The sequence below is a fragment of the Primulina huaijiensis genome, chromosome 11 (genome assembly GCF_012295235.1).
Source record: "Primulina huaijiensis isolate GDHJ02 chromosome 11, ASM1229523v2, whole genome shotgun sequence".
Classification (NCBI taxonomy): Eukaryota; Viridiplantae; Streptophyta; class Magnoliopsida; order Lamiales; family Gesneriaceae; genus Primulina; species Primulina huaijiensis.
In genome coordinates this window covers 408,628-430,170 of record NC_133316.1, presented here as the reverse complement: position 1 = coordinate 430,170, position 21,543 = coordinate 408,628, and the positions used below count along the sequence as shown (strand labels likewise).

The following is a 21,543-nucleotide window of genomic DNA, read 5'->3' as shown; positions in this document are numbered from 1 at the left end:
TCTAACATAATCATAAAACTAGAGAAGTATCTAGACAGCGAGTAACATATCTCAAGGTATCTGAAGGGATTTAAATTTTTTTAGCTTAATTCGTAAATAAAAGGAAGAGAAATCCTGATATTCGATTTTTTTTAATTTATTGTTTGACACTGATATTTGTTATTTTCTACAGAGACTACACATTGCAGATCAATGCTCAGGTACACAATGTTTAACGTGGAAAACAATTTAAGATACTAATTGCCAACATGAAATCAGATATAAGACTATATAAAGCCCACACCTGAAAGTAATCACCGGAGAACAAAAAACAAAACATCATGAAATTTTTTTAAATGAAGCCAATAGCAAAACCAAAAGTACAGTTGCCCATCCCAAACATGTCCCCTGAGCACTATCAAAGCGAAAAATCAAGAACAAACATTCCATTGAAAACCAATAGAATATTTCTACTCATCATTGTATAAAAATTTAACAAATGAAGCTCAAGGCACATGTCATAGAACTCACCAGTTCTTTAAACCACTTGCTCTTTTCCTGCAAAAACCAAATCATCTAGCATTAGAGGAGAAGCTTACCAAAACAAAATTGCAACTGCCTCTGAGACAAGATATACTGCAAAATCTTTTACATGACAGGTACAAAGTGAATATCTCGTCAGTTTTGACTACTAATGAAAATAAAGTGTACTGTACGAATCATGTATCAGTTATCACTCACAGATTGCTAAAAACATAAAACTCTATCCTCACATATGATTAAATGCATAAGCAAGTAATTAGGTGAGAATAACTATCTTCAACTCATCTTCACTGATTGTGTCATATTGTTGTGTTTCAATTGGAAGTTTGAGTCTGCTGTCAAGACCGAGTGTATTCATTCTATGGCGGTGTAGAAAAACAAGATGCTGCATTCCAAGATTGGTTATCTTACAAGAATAAACATCATAATTGAAATCAAAAAGGTTTTTCACCAACAGCTAAGCAGAGAATATCCGATACATTATCTTATAAGATCACCCCTCTGAAAATACCCAAGTAACATTCGGCCACCACTTTAGGAAAAACATTTAGAAATTTCAAATCATAGAAGCAAAAGGAAAATAATTCATGCCCAATACACAGTAATTATTTAAAACTATTCCACGAACATACACAACCAACATTTTCTCGAAATTCTGGTAAAAGCTATCAGAAAATCAAAATATTCAGCACCAGAAGTAATAATCAACACCAATTACGCATCAATAACACTGAAACCATTGGACATACAATCAACATTTGTATTTAACTGTAAACAAGATGAAATTGTACACAAATATGACACGCTGCAGAAAAATAAGAATATCTATTGTAAAAAGGAATACAGATATTTTGTGAAATTTCATAGGATTATTTATATCCTTAGTCAAGAACTGTATATGATTAGATGCATTGCACCCTAATTATCAATAGAGTTGAAAAAAATAATAAGCAGCAAATAATTTCTCTAGCTCCTGCTCTACATTTTCTCTCCATGTTTATTATTCAGGGGTCAACAGGATATTAGAGTCATGGCTCGATATCCCTCCGTAAACAAATTAAAAATTTGTAATGAAATTGTACACAAATATGACACACTGAAACCATTGGACATACAATCAACATTTGTATTTAACTGTAAACAAGAAGAAATTGTACACAAATATGACACACTGCAGAAAAATAAGAATATCTATTGTAAATAGGAATACAGATATTTTGTGAAATTTCATAGGATTATTTATATCCTTAGTCAAGAACTGTATATGATTACATGCATTATCAATAGAGTTGAAAAAAATAATAAGCAGCAAATAATTTCTCTAGCTCCTGCTCTACATTTTCTCTCCATGTTTATTTTTCAGGGGTCAACAGGATACTAGAGTCATGGCTCGATATCCCTCCATAAACAAATTAAAAATTTGTAATGACCCAAATCTTTATTTTGAATGAAGTACAAATTAAGAGATAATTAAAGAGTTGTTAATTAAGTATTATTAAAGAACTGATAATTCGGGATCAAGTTGTTGGGATCCACCGAATTTAAAATGGATAACTCGATCTACTTCAAATTACATTATCCCGAGAAATCCAACTAGACAAATGAGATTCTGACACGTGGCAGATAAGATTGATTTGGATTTTCTGAACTAGTCCGGATGCATCCTATAAATGGAAGCTAATTTCTTTTGTTTCCTACACCGCATCTTTCAGAGAGAGTTCTAGACTTATACCTTAGTTTTCTAGTCAGTTTCTAGGGCACTTTGGTGTTGGGAAGTTTCGAAAATAGTGTCGACTCGAGGAGAGGTCGATGAACTGAGATCGAGACATCATCAGCGGGCTCACGACGGACGCAGGTATAATCATAAAGCCTTAAATAGTGATTTAAGGATCATTAGGGAGAATTTTGTAACATGTTTGATAATTCAGGATCTGGTTTGATAGTGATTTCATTATGTTGGTATTGTCTAGATTCGGAGCTTTCTGTCAGATTGTTTTAGTGATGTACGTGATGTACTGACTGAGATATCCAAGCGTAGTATACACGCTTATATGTTGCATATTTATCTGTTGCATGATACATGTTTTACTGATTTGACATATTATGCATGACATACCATGTTGAGCCTGATATTTTTTGAGATATACCTCGTTTGTTGGGGCCGCTTAGCCCTATTCTTATTGTGGATGATGGGGCATCGAGAGCTACAGTGTCCGACGAGACCCGCGGGCTCTGATGACCTGAACATTGTAGATCCACGTCTTGATGAGTGTGGGAGCCAAAACATGCCTAGGGTAGATCAGAGACTACACACTCAGGCACCTCTAGACTGAGCATGAGATTCTTGACTTGATCCTTGATATCCGAGCATATTGCATTTTGCATTCATCATATCAGTTTGTATACTCGTACATTCTCGTATTGGGCGATTGTCACTCACATCTTTGTTTTCATCTTGGGCACCCCATTCCACGGGACAGGTCTTAGGTTTGACGGTTCAGACGACTAGGGCAGTAGCTAGAGCTGTTGGGTTTTCAGTAGTGATCCAGTGGAGGTTTTATGTGGTTTATCGTTTTCTCGTTCATAATTATGTTTTCGATATGGTTGTATTAATGTTTAAGACTACTGTTATTTGTTCTGTTTTCGTTTGGGTTGTAAGATTGATTAAGTTATTTGCTTTCCGCTGTTTAATTGTTGTTATTAGGTTTTAATGTTGCATGCTTATTATTTTGTCTAGTAATGGCTCGGGTAAGGGCGCTGCATTTTGTGGTATCAGAGCATGCAAAGATTTTTGGGACATTAGTAATTCTGTTTTAAGGATTTAGAGGTTGATTTTGGTTTCCTTTCAAATGTTAGGAGATGGAAACAGTCACAGAAGTGTAGGACATGGCCTTTATGGCAACGATGAGGCTAGCCGAGATCATCGTCGTAGAGATCGTGACGGAAGGCGTCACCGAGATCATGATGAAAGGAGACGTAGGAACCATGTCAACATTATGGATTTCATTAAGATGGACCTCCACTGTTAACCGGAGATGAGAATGTTGATGTTGCTGAAGCTTGGGTCGATATCATGGAGCAGTGTTTTCGAGTGCTGCACTATGACGAGGATGAAGATGGAGGTAGCCGATTTCATGATCCAAGGAGAAGCTTGGAAATGGTGGAAACTTGTTTCTACCATTCTAATTCAGCAGCATGGGCGGATTCGTTGATAACATTTCCGTCAGGCCTTCATCAATCATCACTTTCCGCCAGCTCTTCGTCAAGCGAAGGAGATGGAACTGTTGACCATTAAGCAAGGAGATTCGAGCATTGAGGATTACCAAAAGCGTTTTACGGATCTGTTGTCGTACGCTCTTCATATCACAGTGAGAATTCTGCAGCAAAATATTCTCACTTTTTGAATGGTTTGAACCAGGAGATTTTTGATCGGGTTTCTGTCTGTGACGATCCTACTTCGTACGAAGGATTAGTGAATCGTTGTCGTCAAGCCGAGATCAGTATTGCAAGGAGGAAGGCTATGCAAGCTAGCTAAAGTTCTAGTTCGTTGGGACCGAGGGGTCAGTCTTTCAAGAAGTCTGTATCTTCTTCCTTCTTCCGATTCTGGACTGGTGCACAGCTTTGGTAAGAAAAAGCTGCAATGTGGCCACTGCGGAGGCAATCACCAGACGGAGAATTGTCGAAAAGTAACAGGTGCTTGGTTCAATTGTGGCGGTTTTGGTCACATGAAGAGGGATTGCACTAATTTGGAGAATCAGAGTGGAGGCGGATGTTCTATGGCAGGGTCTTACAGTGGAAAGCAGCCTAAGGCCACGGTGCAACAGAAAGGTTTTCCTACTTAAGGTTCTCGTAGTGGTGGAATATCACAAGGATCTCAGCAATGCCCACGAGTCCAGGGGCAAGTGTTTGCCCTAAACCAAGAGCAAGCTGAGGAGCAAAACGAGAGAGTCGTTGCAGGTAATTTCTTTTTACGTGGTATTCCTGCATATGTATTAATTGACATTGGGGCATCGCATTCATTCATGGCATCAATGTTTGTTAAGAAGCATAAACTACCCTACATGTCATTAGATGTTTTGATGTCGGTGTCTACACCGATGGGAGAAGAGGTTTTAGGTAAGCGACTTGTAGTAGACTGTTTGTTAGAGTTTGAGGGAGAATACTTGTCTGCCAATTTGATGATATCGGCTATGGAAGATTTCGATTGTATAATGGGAATCGACCTATTGACTAAGTATAGAGCGACGATAGATGGTTATCAACGTCTCGTTCAGTTTCGTCCAGAAGGAGGCGAGAATTGGTTCTTCTTCGGTGAGGGAGCTCGACCTCCAATGCCAGTAATGTCTGTTGTAAAAGCACAACGGGCTTTAGCGAAAGGAGGAGAGGATACCTCATTTATGCTGTTGAGGTATCGAAAGATGTAATCGACGTGAAGAACATTCAAGTGGTTGATGAATTTCCTGATGTTTTCCCCGATGAAATTCCTGGACTTCTTTCGGAGAGAGAAGTGGAAGCGAAGTTAGAGTTGGTACCAGGAACCGCACCTATATCCAGAGCGCCTTATAGATTGGCACCAACGGAGATGAAAGAGGTGAAACAACAGTTACAAGATCTTCTTGACAAGGGGTATATTAGACCCAGTGTGTCTCCTTGGGGAGCACCGGTGTTGTTCGTTAAAAAGAAGGATGGGTCTATGCGGCGTTGCATAGATTATCGACAGTTGAACCGAGTAACAGTAAAAAATAAATATCCGTTACCACGGATTGATGATTTGTTTGATCAACTGCAAAGGATTTCAGTGTACTCGAAGATCGATTTACGGTCCGGGTATCATCAACTTCGAGTTCATCAACGTGATATCCCTAAGACTGCATTTCGAACAAGGTATGGGCATTACGAGTTTCTAGTGATGCCATTTGGTTTGACGAATGCTCCAGCAGTATTTATGGATTTGATGAACCGAGTATTCCAAGAGTATCTTGACAAGTTTGTCATTGTCTTTATTGATGACATACCGATATACTCTCGTAGCCTTAAAGAACATGCATAACATTTAAGGATTGTGTTGCTAACCTTAAGGAATCACCAACTGTATGCTAAATTGAACAAGTGCGAGTTTTGGCTCGACAGAGTTGTCTTCTTGGGACATGTTATATCCAAAGATGGGATACCAGTGGATCCTAGCAAGATTGAAGCAGTGTTGAGTTGGGCAAGACCGGAATCAGCTCAAGAGATAAGAAGTTTTCTAGGTTTGGCAGGTTATTACCGGAGATTCATCTCGGGATTTTCTCCGATTGCCAAACCATTGACACATCTGACGTGTAAAAATGTGCAGTTCGAATGGACGCATGATTGTGAAAATAGTTTCAATGAAAACGTTTGACAACTGCACCAGTTTTAGCTCTGCCATATGGATCAGGAGGGTACATTGTGTACACTGATGCATCACTTCAAGGACTTGGGTGTGTTTTAACTCAGAATGGTCATGTGATTGCATACGCATCCAGACACTTGAAAAAGAAAGAAGAGAATTATCCAGTTCATGATTTGGAATTGGTAGCGATTGGGTTTGCTTTGAAGATATGTCGACATTATCTTTATGGAGAGAGATTTGAGATTTTTACAGATCATAAGAGTTTGAAGTATATCTTCACTCAAGCAGAGTTGAATATGCGCCAAAGAAGATGGATGAATTTGTTAAAAGATTATGATTGCGAAATCAAATATCATCCAGGATCAGCGAATCTTACAGCTGATGCTCTAAGTCGCAAGTTGAGATTATCTACACTTCAGACAAGTTTCATATCAAGTGTAATACAAGATTGTTGTTCTCTGGGATTTTACTTCCGTCATAATAAAGAAATGGAACACATTCAAGTAACGAGCATTTTATCTGAACAGAACGTTGTATGCCAAAATCAGATAAGCTCAGTTTTCTGACCCGAAACTGAAAAACAGATGGAACCTTGTGTCTGTCAAGAAGAATCATAGTTCCAGAAGATTCTAAATTAAGAGACGATATTTTATCTCAAGCCCATAGAAGTAAGTTGAGTATCCACAATGGAAGCATGAAAATGTACAAGGATTTGCAGACCAGGTTTTGGTGGAAAGGTATAAAGAAAAGTGTTTACCAGTTTGTAGCCAAGTGTTTGGTTTTTCAGCAAGTGAAAGCTGAACATCGACAAGCAAGAGGATTACTTTAGAATCTTCCTATCCCTGAGTGGAAGTGGGAGCATGTGATGATGGATTTTGTCAACCACTTGCCGTTGTCTTCTAAGAATTGTGATGTCATTTGGGTTGTTGTGGACCGACTGACTAAGTCAGCACATTTCATTCCGTATAGTCGGGAATATAGTTTCGATCGCATGGCAAGACTATACATTCAAGATATTCTTAAATATTATGGTATGCCAACAAGTATAATCAGTGACAGAGATCCACGCTTTACCTCAAGGTTCTGGGGAAGTTTTCAAAAAGCGTTGGGAACGACATTGAGTCTGAGTAATGACTATCATCCAAAGACCGATGGTCAGCCTGAGAGGACTATTCAGACACTCGAGGACATGTGGCGTGCTTGTGCTTTGGATTTTGGACCAGCATGGCATGATCATCTGCCGCTCGTGGAGTTTGTATATAAGAATAACTATCACAACAGCATTGGTATGGCTCCATTCGAAGCATTATATGGTAGACGTTGTCGTACTCCATTGTTTTGGGACGAAGTAAGAGAACGACAAGTACAAGGACCTGAATTAGTGCAACAAGCGATTAACCAAGTGGAAATGATTAAGAAGAAAATTAAAATTGCACAAGATCGTCAATCGAGTTACGCGAATACCAAGCGTAGACCTCTATAGTTTCAGTCAAGGGAAATAGTTTTCCTTAAAGTTTCACCATTCCGCAGGGTGATGAGATTTGGACTCGAGGGAAAATTAGCCCCAAGATTCATCGAACCTTTTGAGATCTTGGAATGTGTTGGAAATTTGGCATATCGATTGGCTTTGCCGTTGTATCTGTCCAGCATTCATAATGTCTTTCATGTATCGTTGCTACAATGGTATGTATCAGATGAATCGCACGTTATTGGTCCGACAGATGGTCAACTTGAAGAAGACTTGACTTATGTTGAGCAGCCGCTTTTAATCCTGGGAAGGAAAGGGAAAAAGCTCGGAAACAAGACCATTCCACTTGTTCTAGTGCAATGGCAACGCCGAGGTACTGCAGAGGCGAATTGGGAGTTAGAGAGTCGTATGCGCTCAGAGTATCCACATTTGTTTTGAGAAGTATCTTTGAAATCATGAGTTGTATTTTATTCAGTTGTATTATATTTCAGTTCCGATTTCGAAGACGAAATCTTCGTAAGGATGAGAGGATGTAATGACTCAAATTCTTATTTTAAATTAAGTGCAAATTAAGAGATAATTAAAGAGTTGTTAATTAAGTATTATTAAGGAACTGATAATTCGGGATCAAGCTGTTGGAATCCACCGAATTTAAAATGGATAACCCAATCTACTTCAGATTACATTATCCCGAGAAATCCAACTAGACAAATGAGATTCTAACACGTGGCAGATAATATTGATTTGGATTTTTTGAACTAGTCCGGATGCAGCCTATAAATGGAAGCTGATTTCTTTTGTTTCCTATACCACATCCTTCAGAGAGAGTTCAAGCCTTATATCTTAGTTTTCTAGTCAGTTTCTAGGGCACTTTGGTGTTAGGAAGTTTCAAAAATAATGTCGACTCGAGGATGGGTCGGTGAACTGAGATGGAGACATCATCAGCGGGCTGACGACGGACGCAGGTATAATCTTAAAGCCTTAAAATAGTGATTTAAAGATCATTAAGGAGAACTTTTTAGCATGTTTGGTAATTCAGGATATCTGGTTTGATAGTGATTTCATTATGTTGGTATTGTCTAGGTTCAGAGCTTTCTGTCAGATTGTTTTAGTGATGTACGTGATGTACTGACTGAGATATCCAAGTGTAGCATACACACTTATATGTTGCATATTTATCTGTTGCATGATACATGTTTTACTGCTTTGACATATTATGCATGACATACCATATTGAGCCTGATATCTTTTGAGATATACCTCATTTGTTGGGGCCGTTCAACCCTATTCTTATTGTGGACGATGGGGCATCGAGAGCTACAGTGTCCGACGGGACCCGCGGGCTCTGACGACCTGGACATTGTAGGTCCACGTCTTGATGATGAGTGTGGGAGCCAAAACATGCATAGAGTAGGTCAGAGACTACATACTCATGCGCCTCTAGACTGAGCATGAGATTCTTGACTTGATCCTTGATAGAAGAGCATATTGCATTTCGCATGCATCATATCAGTTTGTATACTCACATCCTTGTTTTTATCTTGGACACCCCATTCCACGGGGCAGGTCTTAGGTTGGTCGGTTCGGACGACCAGGGCAGTGGCTAGAACAGTTGGGTTTTCGGTGGTGATCCAGTGGAGATTTTATGTGGTTTATCGTTTTCTCGTTCAGAATTATGTTTTCGATATAGTTGTATTAATGTTTAAGACTGTTATTTGTTTTGTTTTCGTTTGGGTTGTAAGATTGATTAAGTTATTTGGTTTCCGCGGTTTAATTATTGTTATTAAGTTTTAATGTTGCATACTTATTAGTCTGTTTAGTAGTGGCTCAAGTAAGGACGCTACAAAATTAATAATTAATAATTAATAATAATAATAAATAATAAATAAATAAATAAATAACAGGGTTTGCAGCAACGGTGGTGTAGCCAATAAACCTTTGCAGCAGCACTAGTGTTATCACAATTCTCTTTAAGCGAGGTGTTATCATGATCCTTCTGTAAGTGACAGGACTAGCGCTGCAATTTCTGTCTTGGAGCTTGGAAGCTCAGTAAGCACAACTCAATGAGCCTAAAAATTCAGCTTTTTCAGAAGCCCGGAAATTCCAGCCATAAATGCACGATGTCCTTGGGGAAGTCCATGCTACGTAAATTCTTACGGAAAAATTATTGTGCAAGGTATAATTCATGATTGAAATTCAATTTAAAAAGTAATAATGTTTTGAAGTGAACGGAAATGAATATTTGAATAACATCATGGGGCTATTATTTCAATGAAATGGTATATTTCATCATAGATTTTGTACCAATGCGCCTCAACAAAATGGGATGACTAAGAAGAAAAATATAGGGCATATTGCGTCAGCACCCATGAAAAATTCAAAAAGCGAAAAAACCCCATTGTGAAATCAACGGGCATTCAAAACCATGTTTTTTTAAATCGTGCATAAAACCCCTTGCAAATGGAATGCAAGGACGTGTGGTTGCAATTTAAAACTTCATTAAAAGGTTCACAAAATTTCTTGCAAGTCTAAACCCTGAGTTTGATCAACTGAGGGTTCAAATTTTAGGCAAAGCTTAAATACCATCTCTCAATGAAACAATTTCATTTACAAAGGCTAAGAAAGTTGTCAAGTGATCATGCTTGACTCTCAACCAGTGGACGCTCTCATAATCACTAGTAACTAACAACAGTCTTACCGTAGAAGTTAGAACAAGCATCGAACTTGAAGAATGGAAAAATAGAAAACCGAGATGAACTAAGGTGTGCTCATTGCCAAAAACAAAACCGGAACAAGCTCGGATTGCTTCACAAGCAAGTCTAGATTAGAAACAAGGACATGGAAAATTCAATGGTGAAAAAATAAAGAAGTTGAGGAGTCTATTGGGTAAATTGAGAAGCTTTCAGCCAATGGTGCTCTCAGGTAAATCTATATCACCTCTTAGTTTACATGTCTTTGATGAAGTACTTGTGGATTGATTGATTGATTTTAGACTCAGAAGCCAAAGACCATAAGGCACATGCCTCAAGTCAGTCACATTGTATCGGTCTTACTGAGAATTTCAACCAGGGTTCGGGGAGAAAGATTGGACTTGCTGAAGAGAAGTATGGGCGTTACTACGTAGAAACATCATGTCAAATGTGTGTTCATTGGATACTCATCTAAATCTCAGAGTTTCCAAAGAAGAATAATCGTTTTAAGATCACTTTCAGTATAAGCATGTGTACGCGAGGAAAACGATCTAATTCCGGATCCAAAGCAAGTCCAAACCACCAATCCAACTTCAGAAAGGAGATAACGATACATGAACCTAATTCACCTTCATCGCCCCATCTCCTATAGCTAAAATTCCCAATTAAGACCTGTCTATATCCATAAGGAAAGGAGAAGCTGATTCAACTTCAGAAAGGAGATAACGGTATATGAACCTAAATCACCTACAAGCTGTCTATACGGTGCTTCTCTATTTAGGCTACGTTTGGCTGGAGGATAAAATAATGAAATGATTAAGAGAGAAATGATAAAAAGAATGATTAAAGTAGATAATGATAAAATAATATTGTGTTTGGTATGATTATTAAGAATGAGATAATTAATAATCTTTTGATGAATTGACAAAATTGCCCTTCCACTTTTGCGGCGGTCGGCGGCGGTGGTGGTCGGCCGGCGGTGTGGTTGCCGGTAGCAACAGGCGGCGGCGGTCGGCGACGGCAGTATCGGCGGTCGGCAAAGGCGACGGCGGCTGTGGTCGGCAGGCGGGAGACGGCGGTCCGACGGTCGGTGGAGGGAAGTGGTGTTGAGTTTTGATTTAGGAGAAGGGTAGAATTGGAAAAATAGGATGAATTAAGAGTGGGATAAATAATCCTAGGGGTTGAGGAGTGATTATTTTAACCCACCTAATATAACTAATCATTCATAGGAGGGATTGACTTGGTTAAATAAAAAGCGTACCAAACATAAGATTATTGTATTAGTTTAAAAAAAATAAATTAAACGCAGCCTTAAAGACTTATCACATAACGGAAATAATGTTCAAAAGAAACTCAGAACTCGTTCTTGAAGCCTACACGAATGCGGACTGCACAGGATATCTAGTGGATCGGAGGTCTGCTTCAGATTATTGTATTTTTCTAAGAGGCAGCCTAATGGCATGGCAAAGCAAGAAACAGAATCGGACAATCAAGTGCCGAATTAAAATTTAGAGCAATGGCACAGGAGATCAGCAAATTATTAGGGGTGAAAATCAAAATGGACGACTTCAAAATTGCATGGCATAGGCCAATGAAACTATACTGTTATAATAAACCAGCCATTAGCATTACATACAACACAGTGCGACATGACCAAACTAAACAAGGTAGACACGTTTTATCAAAGAGAAGCTAGAAAGTGGATTAATTTGTACTCGAAGTGTTACCATCAGGAGGTTAGTTACCAAATGTCATCAAAAAGGGACTCAACAGTATCAACTTTCAAGAGATCATTACCAAGCTAGGAATGGAAGACTTGTGTTCACCAAATTGAGGTCTGTAGAAGAATTTCCTAATTTATGATACATTAGTGCTAAAAAACTGTAAATAATTACTTTCTAAAGCTAAGGAGGGATACAATATATAATTTCCCGATTTAGTCATGATTTTCTTCCCTATTTCAGATTGTGATCCCTTTATTTGTGGTAGGAGTTTCTTGTACTTTAGCCAATAAAAAGATTGTATCACACAAATTAAACATACAATAAAATTCACCTATAGTTTCAACTATAGCTATTAGGAGCGCAAGGCAGAACAGGATTTATATGTATCATAGAGCTTAGACACGAGGAGAAGTGCACGCTCTATTAAATGAAGCGCTCTAAATAATGATATGCTAGAATCTAAGTATCTGACGAAAATTTCATCATATATCACCATATATAATGCAAACTTCTTTACAACAAAACAAAATTTATTACTGAGAGAAAATAGATGTTCATTGTCTTGCACTACATCGTAGATTTACAATCTCTACATTGAAGGCACACATAAAAGTGGCCTTGAACCTTTAAGGTGCACCAAGACTTGGGCTTTGTGGTTAATGTGCGGGCTTCACTAAAGGATTGTGCTTACCTTGTGTCAAGGTACAAAGGCAAAGATAGACGAACCTTGAGACTATGGGCACGCCTAGCGGGCTTTTAATCACTATGGTGTTGACCCTCCTTCACTTCACATTTGTGCTCAACTAGTGCCATGAGTCGAACCTTGAGACTATGGGCACGCCTAGTGGGCTTTTAATAACTATGGTGTTGACGCTCCTTCGCTTAACATTTGTGCTCAGTCGGCGGCATGAGTCAGCTCCGCTTGTAGTTATACCAAACCAAACCAAGTATGCCAGCGGTTTATTATGGTTACTATTAAGATTTGAACATGTATTTTTTTGACCAAAATTGAAGGCAAGAAATTGTGTCCATGTTCACTTGTGTTGTCCATGCGTCCAAATGGTGGCTAGCAAAGTTTGAATTTACATTCGGCTTTCACACTTGAGGAATTTGCTATATACAGACCTCATTTGCTAGATAACACATCCAAGCTTTTTAAGCATTACAAATTGAGAGAACAAAAAATAATAAAATGATTTTTTTCTTGAGTGTCGGGAGATTCTCTTGTGTGAGTCACAGAAAACATTTTCTTGGTTAGAACACAGAAGGTGTGATGGATTCACTATCATCCAATCAGCGTGGGAGTTGTCAGGACTTCCGGGAGGTAAAAAAAGTTTTATATAACAAGTGGGTGTACCGGTTAGAACACGACGGTAGCATGCGGTACAAGACAATACTTGTTGTAAAAAGTGAAAAGGACATCATTATTACATTGAGATTTTCTCTCTGATGGTGAGGTTAACCACTATCAACATTGTACTTGGATTAGTGACAATAGAAGATTTACATCTGGAACAGTTAGATGTAAGGACGGTGTTTCTCCATGGTGAGCTACATGAAGAAATGAAGCAGTCACAAGAATTTGAAGTACGAGAGAAAGAGAAAATGGTGTGCAAACTTCGTAAGAGCTTGTACGGTCTCAAACAAGTTTCAAGACATTGGTACATGAAGTTTAATGGATTCAAGAGTAATAATGGTTTCATGAGGTGTCAGGGTGATCAATGTTTTGTGAATCTTGATGCTTCTTATATCATACTACTACTATATGTAGATGATATGTTAATAACATGAATTTGTCGGAAAGAGATTGATAAAATCAATAAATAATTGGCTATGAAGGATTTGGATGCTGCAAAGCAAATCCTTGAAATGAAGATATTAAAAGATCGGGTGATTGGAATTTGATGCTTGATAAGATTCCTGGATATATGAATCCAACCGATATCCTTAAAAGGCTGTGATAATTGAAAAACTGAAGTTGTGTTCGACTTCAGTTGGACTCCATCTATAAACCGGGAGGAGAGGGTATGAGCTACTACATTGATGGTGTGAAAACATGATTGAAATATAAGTCTTCAAGTGGGAGAATTGTTAAGATTTGGACATGTGTTTTTTTTAGCAAAATCGTAGGCAAGAAAATTGTGTACATGTTCACGTGTGTACTCAAATGCGAACGTCCGTCCGTCCAAATGGTGGCTAGCAAATTTTGAATTTACACTTGGCTTTCACACTTGAGATATANGCAAATCGAGATAACAAAACATAAGAAAATGATTTATTTCTCGAGTGTCAGGTGAGTTAGAGAAAATATTTTCTCGGTTATACTCGGGTTGAGATTGTGAGATATTGAGTGTTTTGTTGTAAACTTTCTCCTTGTTATTAAATATTTGCAATAGTTTCGTGGACGTGGCCTATATTGGGTTAACCACTTAAATCTTTGTGTTTTTTTATTGTTTTATTCCGCAAGTTTTGATACTATATTATCATCATGATTGTCGTCGCTTCGGCGTAATCCACAACAGTTACAAAGGTTGTAGCCAGATAAAGGTAGGAATATGGACGGACAAAAGTGGGAGGCGAAAAATTTATTAGGTAGAACAAAATCTAGATTTTTGACAACATTTTTTAGTTAAAATATAAAGGTGTTCAAAAAGGTTCATGTCATGTATCTTTTACTTCTACTAGTTATACTCAATAAAGTGAATGAAAAAAGTGGAGAGGATGCTATAGCATGGTGTTTCAATCATGTTTATTCAAATTATGACATTATGGGAACATGAAGCAGAATAAATCTAAATTGGGTTTTTTTTTGGGAAAGGTGCACTTTTCTTGTGCCTATTGCCTTCCACAAAGGTACAAAGTGGGGCTCACCTTCATGAGTGCTATATCCCAAACCGATTAAAGGAATAAAGGTAGTGATTGCATGCGTCTTCCACCTAGGTAACACTTTGATAACATCGTTCATCTAAAATCAAAGTTCCAATTGTTGACCAAAAGTTTGAAATTTGCAATATGAAATCTCAATCATCCAAGTTCTCCATCTTATTCAACATAAAGACCATTAATTTAGCTATTATAGGTCATCATGTGGATTAGGATGAAAACAATCTATTTTTTATTATCTCAATTGAAGCTCCATGTGAAGATAAACTATTAAGTTTAAAAAAAAGTTCAAAAAACATAAGAATGCTCGAAGCTCAACTTACGGCAATTGGTCTTCTAGTTGCTTCAAATATTTGGCCATCAACTTTCCGATCTTTGCCTTTATCTAATGCAATTGATGATTTATATGAGTTGCCATAAGGAGACTTGCTCATAGAGTAAAATTGATCATCTTTAGAAGAGTCGAAGTCAAGCTTACCCAAGGTTTTAGGAAGTCTTGATTTATTCTTATCCTCCTTCATAGTCACATGAGTATTTGACTTCTTCATTTCACTTGGAGATTGCTTAATTTCACTAGTCGGCCTTTTAATTTTGATGGATTTGGAAGAGCTTTTATCCTTATTATTCTCGGGGGAATCGTTCAATTTTGCTATCCTTAAAGACTTTTCTACCGACGGACGCAAATCTTTTGTCATTGTTGAATCATTTGTGTTTCCGACAAAACTCTTCTCATGATCCACATCATGTCCAACACTCGATTTTTTGTTGGATGAATAAGCATCCGCCTTTAAAAGTGTATTCATCATTTCAACCGAACCTTTAAGTGATTTTCCAGCCAGTTTTGAATCCTCCTTTCCTGGCCCAACAAAGCTATCATCGAGTTTAACTTTTACTTGTGTATTAGAGGAAACAACCCGAGTCACCGGAGACATTGCATCATTTCTAGAAACAGTAGAATTCTGCACCCCATTTGTGCATTGATCCTTTGCTAATGTGACCATGTCATCAATTCTCACCCTCTTTGAAGGTTTTTCGTCTATATCACCTGATTTTCTCGCAGATTTCATACCCTCTTCAAACTGAGCCTGAATGACAAGTGGTTTAACCTTGCACCCAACATCTTTTGAACCCAAAACCTTTAGCTTCTCATCAGTCTCCATTGCCTCATCATCTTTACTAGAATTTACATGAGCATCCAAATAAGATCCTCCAAATGCTGCTTCTTTACTCGATGATACACCTTTTGTCTCCCCAAGTAAACTTTCCCTTTTAGTCTGCAGTCGTTTCACATCTCTAACCTCTTTTTTTTCCACTGTATGATCAGAGTTTTCATCAGGCGTCAGATTTTTCAATTGTTCAGGTGTGTTTTTACCTGCAAGCATCGGTATTTCTCCACCTGCAGTAACTTCAATAGTCTTGAAGCTCTCTTTACAGTTAAATACAAACTTGACTGTGACAACAATGACAAGACAAAGGCGTAAGTGATTTTAATTTTTAAAAATACAGGAAAAATTACAACCAAAGAGAAACATGCATCTAAAGTTTCAAACACATAAAAACAACATGATAGAAAACAACCTTGAATCCCACCAACAGTATCATTTAACTGGTCTGATATTGTCAGGCTTTTAACATCAAAACTTCGGTAATAAACATAAGTGGCCATTTGAAGCTCTTCTGCAGTAGGTTGTCGATTTCTCCTGTCCCTTGAAATACAGATAACGTTGCATTTGCCAGCAATTGCTTCCTGTTTTTATTAATGGAGACATGGCAGCTTCCCAAGTCAATTCACAATTGAGTAAATTGATGACAATATCACAGAAGCATAAACTGAAGTTACACGAGGTTTCGCTCAAAAGGACCTGATTACTAGAAGATCACACAATTATAAAGGAACCATTTTCAATCAAATAAGATGTGAAGAAATGGAGAACTCAACCAATCACATCTAGACCACATATAGTTATTAAAAGTGTTCGCCTTCCTGTCGCCTAGCCAGGCGCACCCATTGAAACCCAGACGCCGCACTTGAAACAAGCGCGCTTAAAGCGTGCATCTCTGCCTGAGTGCGAGGCAGCCGAGAGGCACAGAAACGTTCACTTTAAAGAAATGAGCTGATATTTTGTAAGTAAATAAAAATTAACTCAAGCTCAACCAATTTTGAAGCTCAATTAGCAAAGCTCGTGACTATTTAATGGTAAAAGAACTATGTTGTCACTCGTTTATCCAAGAACTTCTTTATCAGAAAGTTCAAAAGTCCTCTATACAAACTTTTACTATCACTTTCCCCCTACGATATGATGATAATGATATAGTTGAGAAAGATAAAAAAAATTTGATGATTTAGATGATTCTGTAATCTTCTATACAAACTTTTACTCTAATTTCTTCTACATTCATGACTTACCATGGTTATGGAAGATGATTATAATGATGATGGTTATATAGTTGAGAAGGATGAAGAGGAATTTGATAATTTAGATATTTAAAGTTTTTTTCCCTTAACATACTACGAATTGATGACTTACAAAGGAATTTTATATGATTAAAATTTTTTCCTGGTTAAGATTTACGCTACATTATCTATTAATGAATTTTTATTTATAATGTTTGTAATCTTTGAGAAAAATATTTAATTTATGTAATAATATAGATTTATAGTATAAATCCCTTTATATATATTGAATTTTAAAATTTATGTCAAATGTTTACTTCGATAAAGTGTGTGTTTCGCCTTGCGCCTCAGGCTCCATGGTACCCTAGCGCTTTGCTGCGCCTTGCGCCCTAAATAACTATGAGACCACAATCCGTCAAGGAAACCACATAGGAATTCAAGAGTAAAATTTGAAGGGTAAAAGGGTAGAGAAAGATCTCTGACTACATAAAAGCTCCTCACAACCCAGCGAACAAACTTGTCATCTTTCCACTTGCAGGATCCTAAAAACCTCACCATACTTTATGTCCCATCTTAATAAGAATCCACCTCAAAAACCATCAACCCAGCAACAATGCAAATATAATTATCTAAGGTTGTGTGTGGTCCCAAGATTTCATCCGGATCGTTTTGTCATCTTATCTTATTACGTTTAGTTACCAAATACAACATCCTTGATAAATGTTGGGCCCATATTAATACACTGTTTTTATTTATTATCAATCATTTCAATTTGGAGTGATTTTTAGTCTTTATTTAAATAAGTTCTTTGACAAGAATGTATAATAACAAGTCTGCCCTCCTTGTTTTACATCTTGCAGTAAACCAGATATGAAGGGGGCATAATTATTCACTGTTACATCTAATCATTTATCCCAAAATTAATCTATCATACCAAATATATTATTATTTATTCATCAATATTCTCTATCATATCAAATCATTTCAATAATTCCAACATTATTTATCCATACATGATCTTATCCTACCAAGTAAACACAATCTAACTTCTCATCATATCTAATTATTTTTTGAATAATTTATTCAATATGAATAAAGTTATTTCATTGCATCTGAACTCACAAAAAACCCAAAACTAAAGCGAAAAGAGAGACCAAATAGATTAGAAAACGAGGGTTAGATTACCGATAACATCTTCAGAAATCTACATTAAACATAGTTTTTTATTAAAATTAGGAAATTTGTACCTAATTTTATGATATACAATGAAAGGATAAGACATCTTTCTAACTCATTTAACGGAAAACACAAATTAACCCCACCCACTTAGATGTCTAATATTAACATTGTACAGTCATTGGTTTAAGCTCATACAGGTTGCAATCTGATTAATGAAAAACTACATGGAATTTCTTTCAGATCTGACCAGTTGTGCCCAAAGTGCAACCCAATCATAGTGGTATAGCGCACACTGACCATGCCAAGGCGTTGGAGGCTACAAGAGCAGCCCATGCCCAGGATACCTCCTGGACACAGCCCTTCCGAAAGGCGCTCCTAGGCACATGCCTTTCATGAGCGCAAGTCATGCCAAAAGACCACCTTTAGCAATAAAATAAACAACCACGGCCTGCTTTGTTTCTATGTCAAAAAATCTCAAAGCACAACCCAGATGCTTTTTTGTTATCAAAACAGATCATGGCCCGATCCAAAATCACTCTAAAAACTCATCTCCTAATTCCAGCCTCCTCCGTCAGCCTCTTCTACGGTCACCACTCTTCTCTTCTCCTTCTCTATTAAAATTCTTCTGTCAAGAGACTATGATTTCTTAGTAGATTAGTCGGATCTCCTCCTTCATCAATTCAAGATATTAGTTATTTGCGCATAGTTCGAAACATCACAAATTTAGAACCAGGTTGCACAGTCTCGATTAATAAAATTAAAAATCTCAATTCTAAAATCAATCTAAACCCACTATATACTATTTTGTGATGTCAATAACAATGTCAACTTCTGAAACTAAGCTCTTCAGAATCATCCAGCATTAAACCATGGGACATTGATTGATCCTAAAAATATCAATACTGTGAAATGCAATATCTATGGCAAAAAATAACAAACTGAAATTTATCTACACATGCAGCATGATGTTGGAGGCCAAAGAAATGCAGAAGTTTGTTCTAAATGACTAGAACGTGTCAAAGAAGAAACTAAAGGTTTTATGGTAGAGAAGAAAGAATGACGAACCAAACAGATGCCACGTCTCACTTTGATTAAAGTTGCCGAACAATAAAAGTATTGGATGTTGTAGAAGATGTCCCAGAAAAGGAAAATGACCTCTGTCAATTTCATCTACTTAAAATCACAGTCTTCTGCCTAATTTTAAAAAAGATAGCCAACACAAACCAGCCTGATAGATTTATACCTCAGACAAGATGTTAATGAAATTAAAGAGCAATGAAGGAAAAAAAAAAAGAAAGCAATTTGATGAAATTAACAAGAAAATCTAGAAATATTTGGTGCAAAAATTTGTTAGAAGAATGTAAGATGCAGACGCTCCACTTGATGCAGTGGATTGTGATAGCTTTTGGACCACTAATTGAAGCTATTGGATTGGGGCAATTTCGTTCTGGAATGATCCTCTTACTTGCCATGAAGTTGGGATAACTTACTTGAAAAGGGAGTTTAAGCATGTAAAACTAATATTTAAAGACCATGAGCAAGATAAGTTAAAAGCACTCTATTGGCTGATTGGTGGACACAAGAAAAAAAAGACTTGGGTCAATTTTGGTAAATGGTCGAAGAGAAAGCATGTTTACAGCATTGTTGACAGGTCGAGCATGAGTCAATTCTGTTTCGTCGGCACACCAATTCTTCCAACTCCCATTTTATTTCTTTTTTTTCAGCCACCCCTTCCGCATTCTCCCTTCCTTCACTCTCCATTTCATCCTATGTATTAATTCTGTTTCGTATTTCTACCTCCCTCATCTCAATCTTCTCAAACTCCTCCTCGTTCCATAATTTGATCTCATCCTTCATATACTTAAGTTTTCTCATAAATTTATATCCCTCACATCCTTGAAATTGTTGGCTATTCCACCATGTTGAAAATTTATCCTTAATTGCAGCCACATGTTCTCGAATCTGAATGGACAAGGCCCTCATTTAAGTTTTTGTGTTTCCAAAACAATTGGAAAATGATCCGATGTAATGCGCGGCAAAACAGATTGCCTATGATATGGAAATAATTCCACCCACCCTCCCAAAAACAAGAATCTATCTAGTCTACTGCATATTGGTATAGCCCTCAAATTTGACCATGTAAATTTCCCATTCATTAGTGGGGGGTCACACAATTCCAATTCCTGTATTGGCATATCAAAACAAGCCATACTTGTTGTTTGTGAGTGACTATTTATTTTCTCGGTCATATATCTCACAACGTTGAAGTCCCCTCCCAAACACCACCATTCCCCACACAAAACTCTCAAACCCGTCAACTCATCCCAAAACTTATGTCTCAGTCGTGCTTTGCAAGGGCCATATACTGCTGTAAACCACCAAATATCTGATTCTTTATCCTTTTCTATGCAAACCGAAACCGTAAATTCCCTAATCATATTATTCGTGATGGATACCACTCTTGGATCCCATATAACCAAAATGCCCCCCGACGATCCAATTGAAGGTAAATGGACCCAATCAACGAACCTTGATTTCAACACGCTAGATATAAATCTTCTATCAATCAATTCTTTTTTGTTTCATGTAGAATAACTAAATCCGGTTTCTCCTTGCGTAGCATATCTCGAATGAATCCTCTCCTCGTTGCCGACCCTCCGCCTCTTATATTCCAGAAGAAAATCTTCATCGAAACACCTTACCTCCCGTTTACGTATTCCATCATTTTTCAACTCATCCCCTATCTCCACCCTTTGTACTCCCATCATCTCCAAACAACCATAGTCGCCATCATTTTCGGACAATATCATCATTCCCCCACTGTCCTTATCACCCTCGTGGATGTTGATCCCTGACATACCCGATTTATCACCAACCACTATATCATCCTCAAGCTCGAAATTCCTCCCCTCCCCCGATTTTGTTTTAAAAGAAAAGACTGAAGAATTAAAAGAAGGATTGGAAGATTGAATATGTAAAGACATTTTTTTGTTGTGTACCTTATCCGAAGGTGATGCAAATATATCTCCTATCTCCTCCAAACCCAAGATGGTGTGTGTCATCGTATCCGAGCTGATAGACATATGAGTCCCCACATCGCTATAATCGCTATCTTCTTCAGAACCAAGGCCTTTATCCATTGTAAAATCCCTGTCCTCCCATGTGTCTTCTTGTTCCCTATGCAATGATTCTTTATCCAACGGCCAACCACTGTCTCTTTATCTTTTTTGTTTCCTCATCTTGTGTATTAAGCCAAACATTATATGTCCTTGATTTTCTTCTGGTATAAACGACCTCAAAGTTCTTTT

General features: G+C 37.5%; 1 protein-coding gene and 1 long non-coding RNA gene across 4 annotated transcripts in view; both read right to left on the bottom strand.

Annotated features, from left to right (window-relative positions):
* LOC140987965 (protein ANTI-SILENCING 1) overlaps positions 1–21,543 on the bottom strand; it is a 32,564-nt gene that overhangs the window by 2,419 nt on the left and 8,602 nt on the right. For all 3 annotated transcript variants that reach the window (XM_073456770.1, XM_073456768.1, XM_073456769.1), the window contains 4 exons: positions 16,240–16,408; positions 15,140–16,111; positions 14,985–15,046; positions 511–537 (listed from right to left, as the gene is read on the bottom strand). In XM_073456770.1, coding sequence (XP_073312871.1) covers positions 511–537; positions 14,985–15,046; positions 15,140–16,111; positions 16,240–16,408 — 1,230 coding nt within the window. The remainder of the gene's footprint in view (positions 1–510; positions 538–14,984; positions 15,047–15,139; positions 16,112–16,239; positions 16,409–21,543) is intronic.
* LOC140987966 (uncharacterized) lies at positions 10,271–13,589 on the bottom strand. Its single transcript, XR_012177247.1, has 2 exons — positions 11,360–13,589; positions 10,271–10,825 (listed from the first exon to the last, which is right to left on the bottom strand). It is a non-coding gene; the product is annotated as an uncharacterized lncRNA (long non-coding RNA).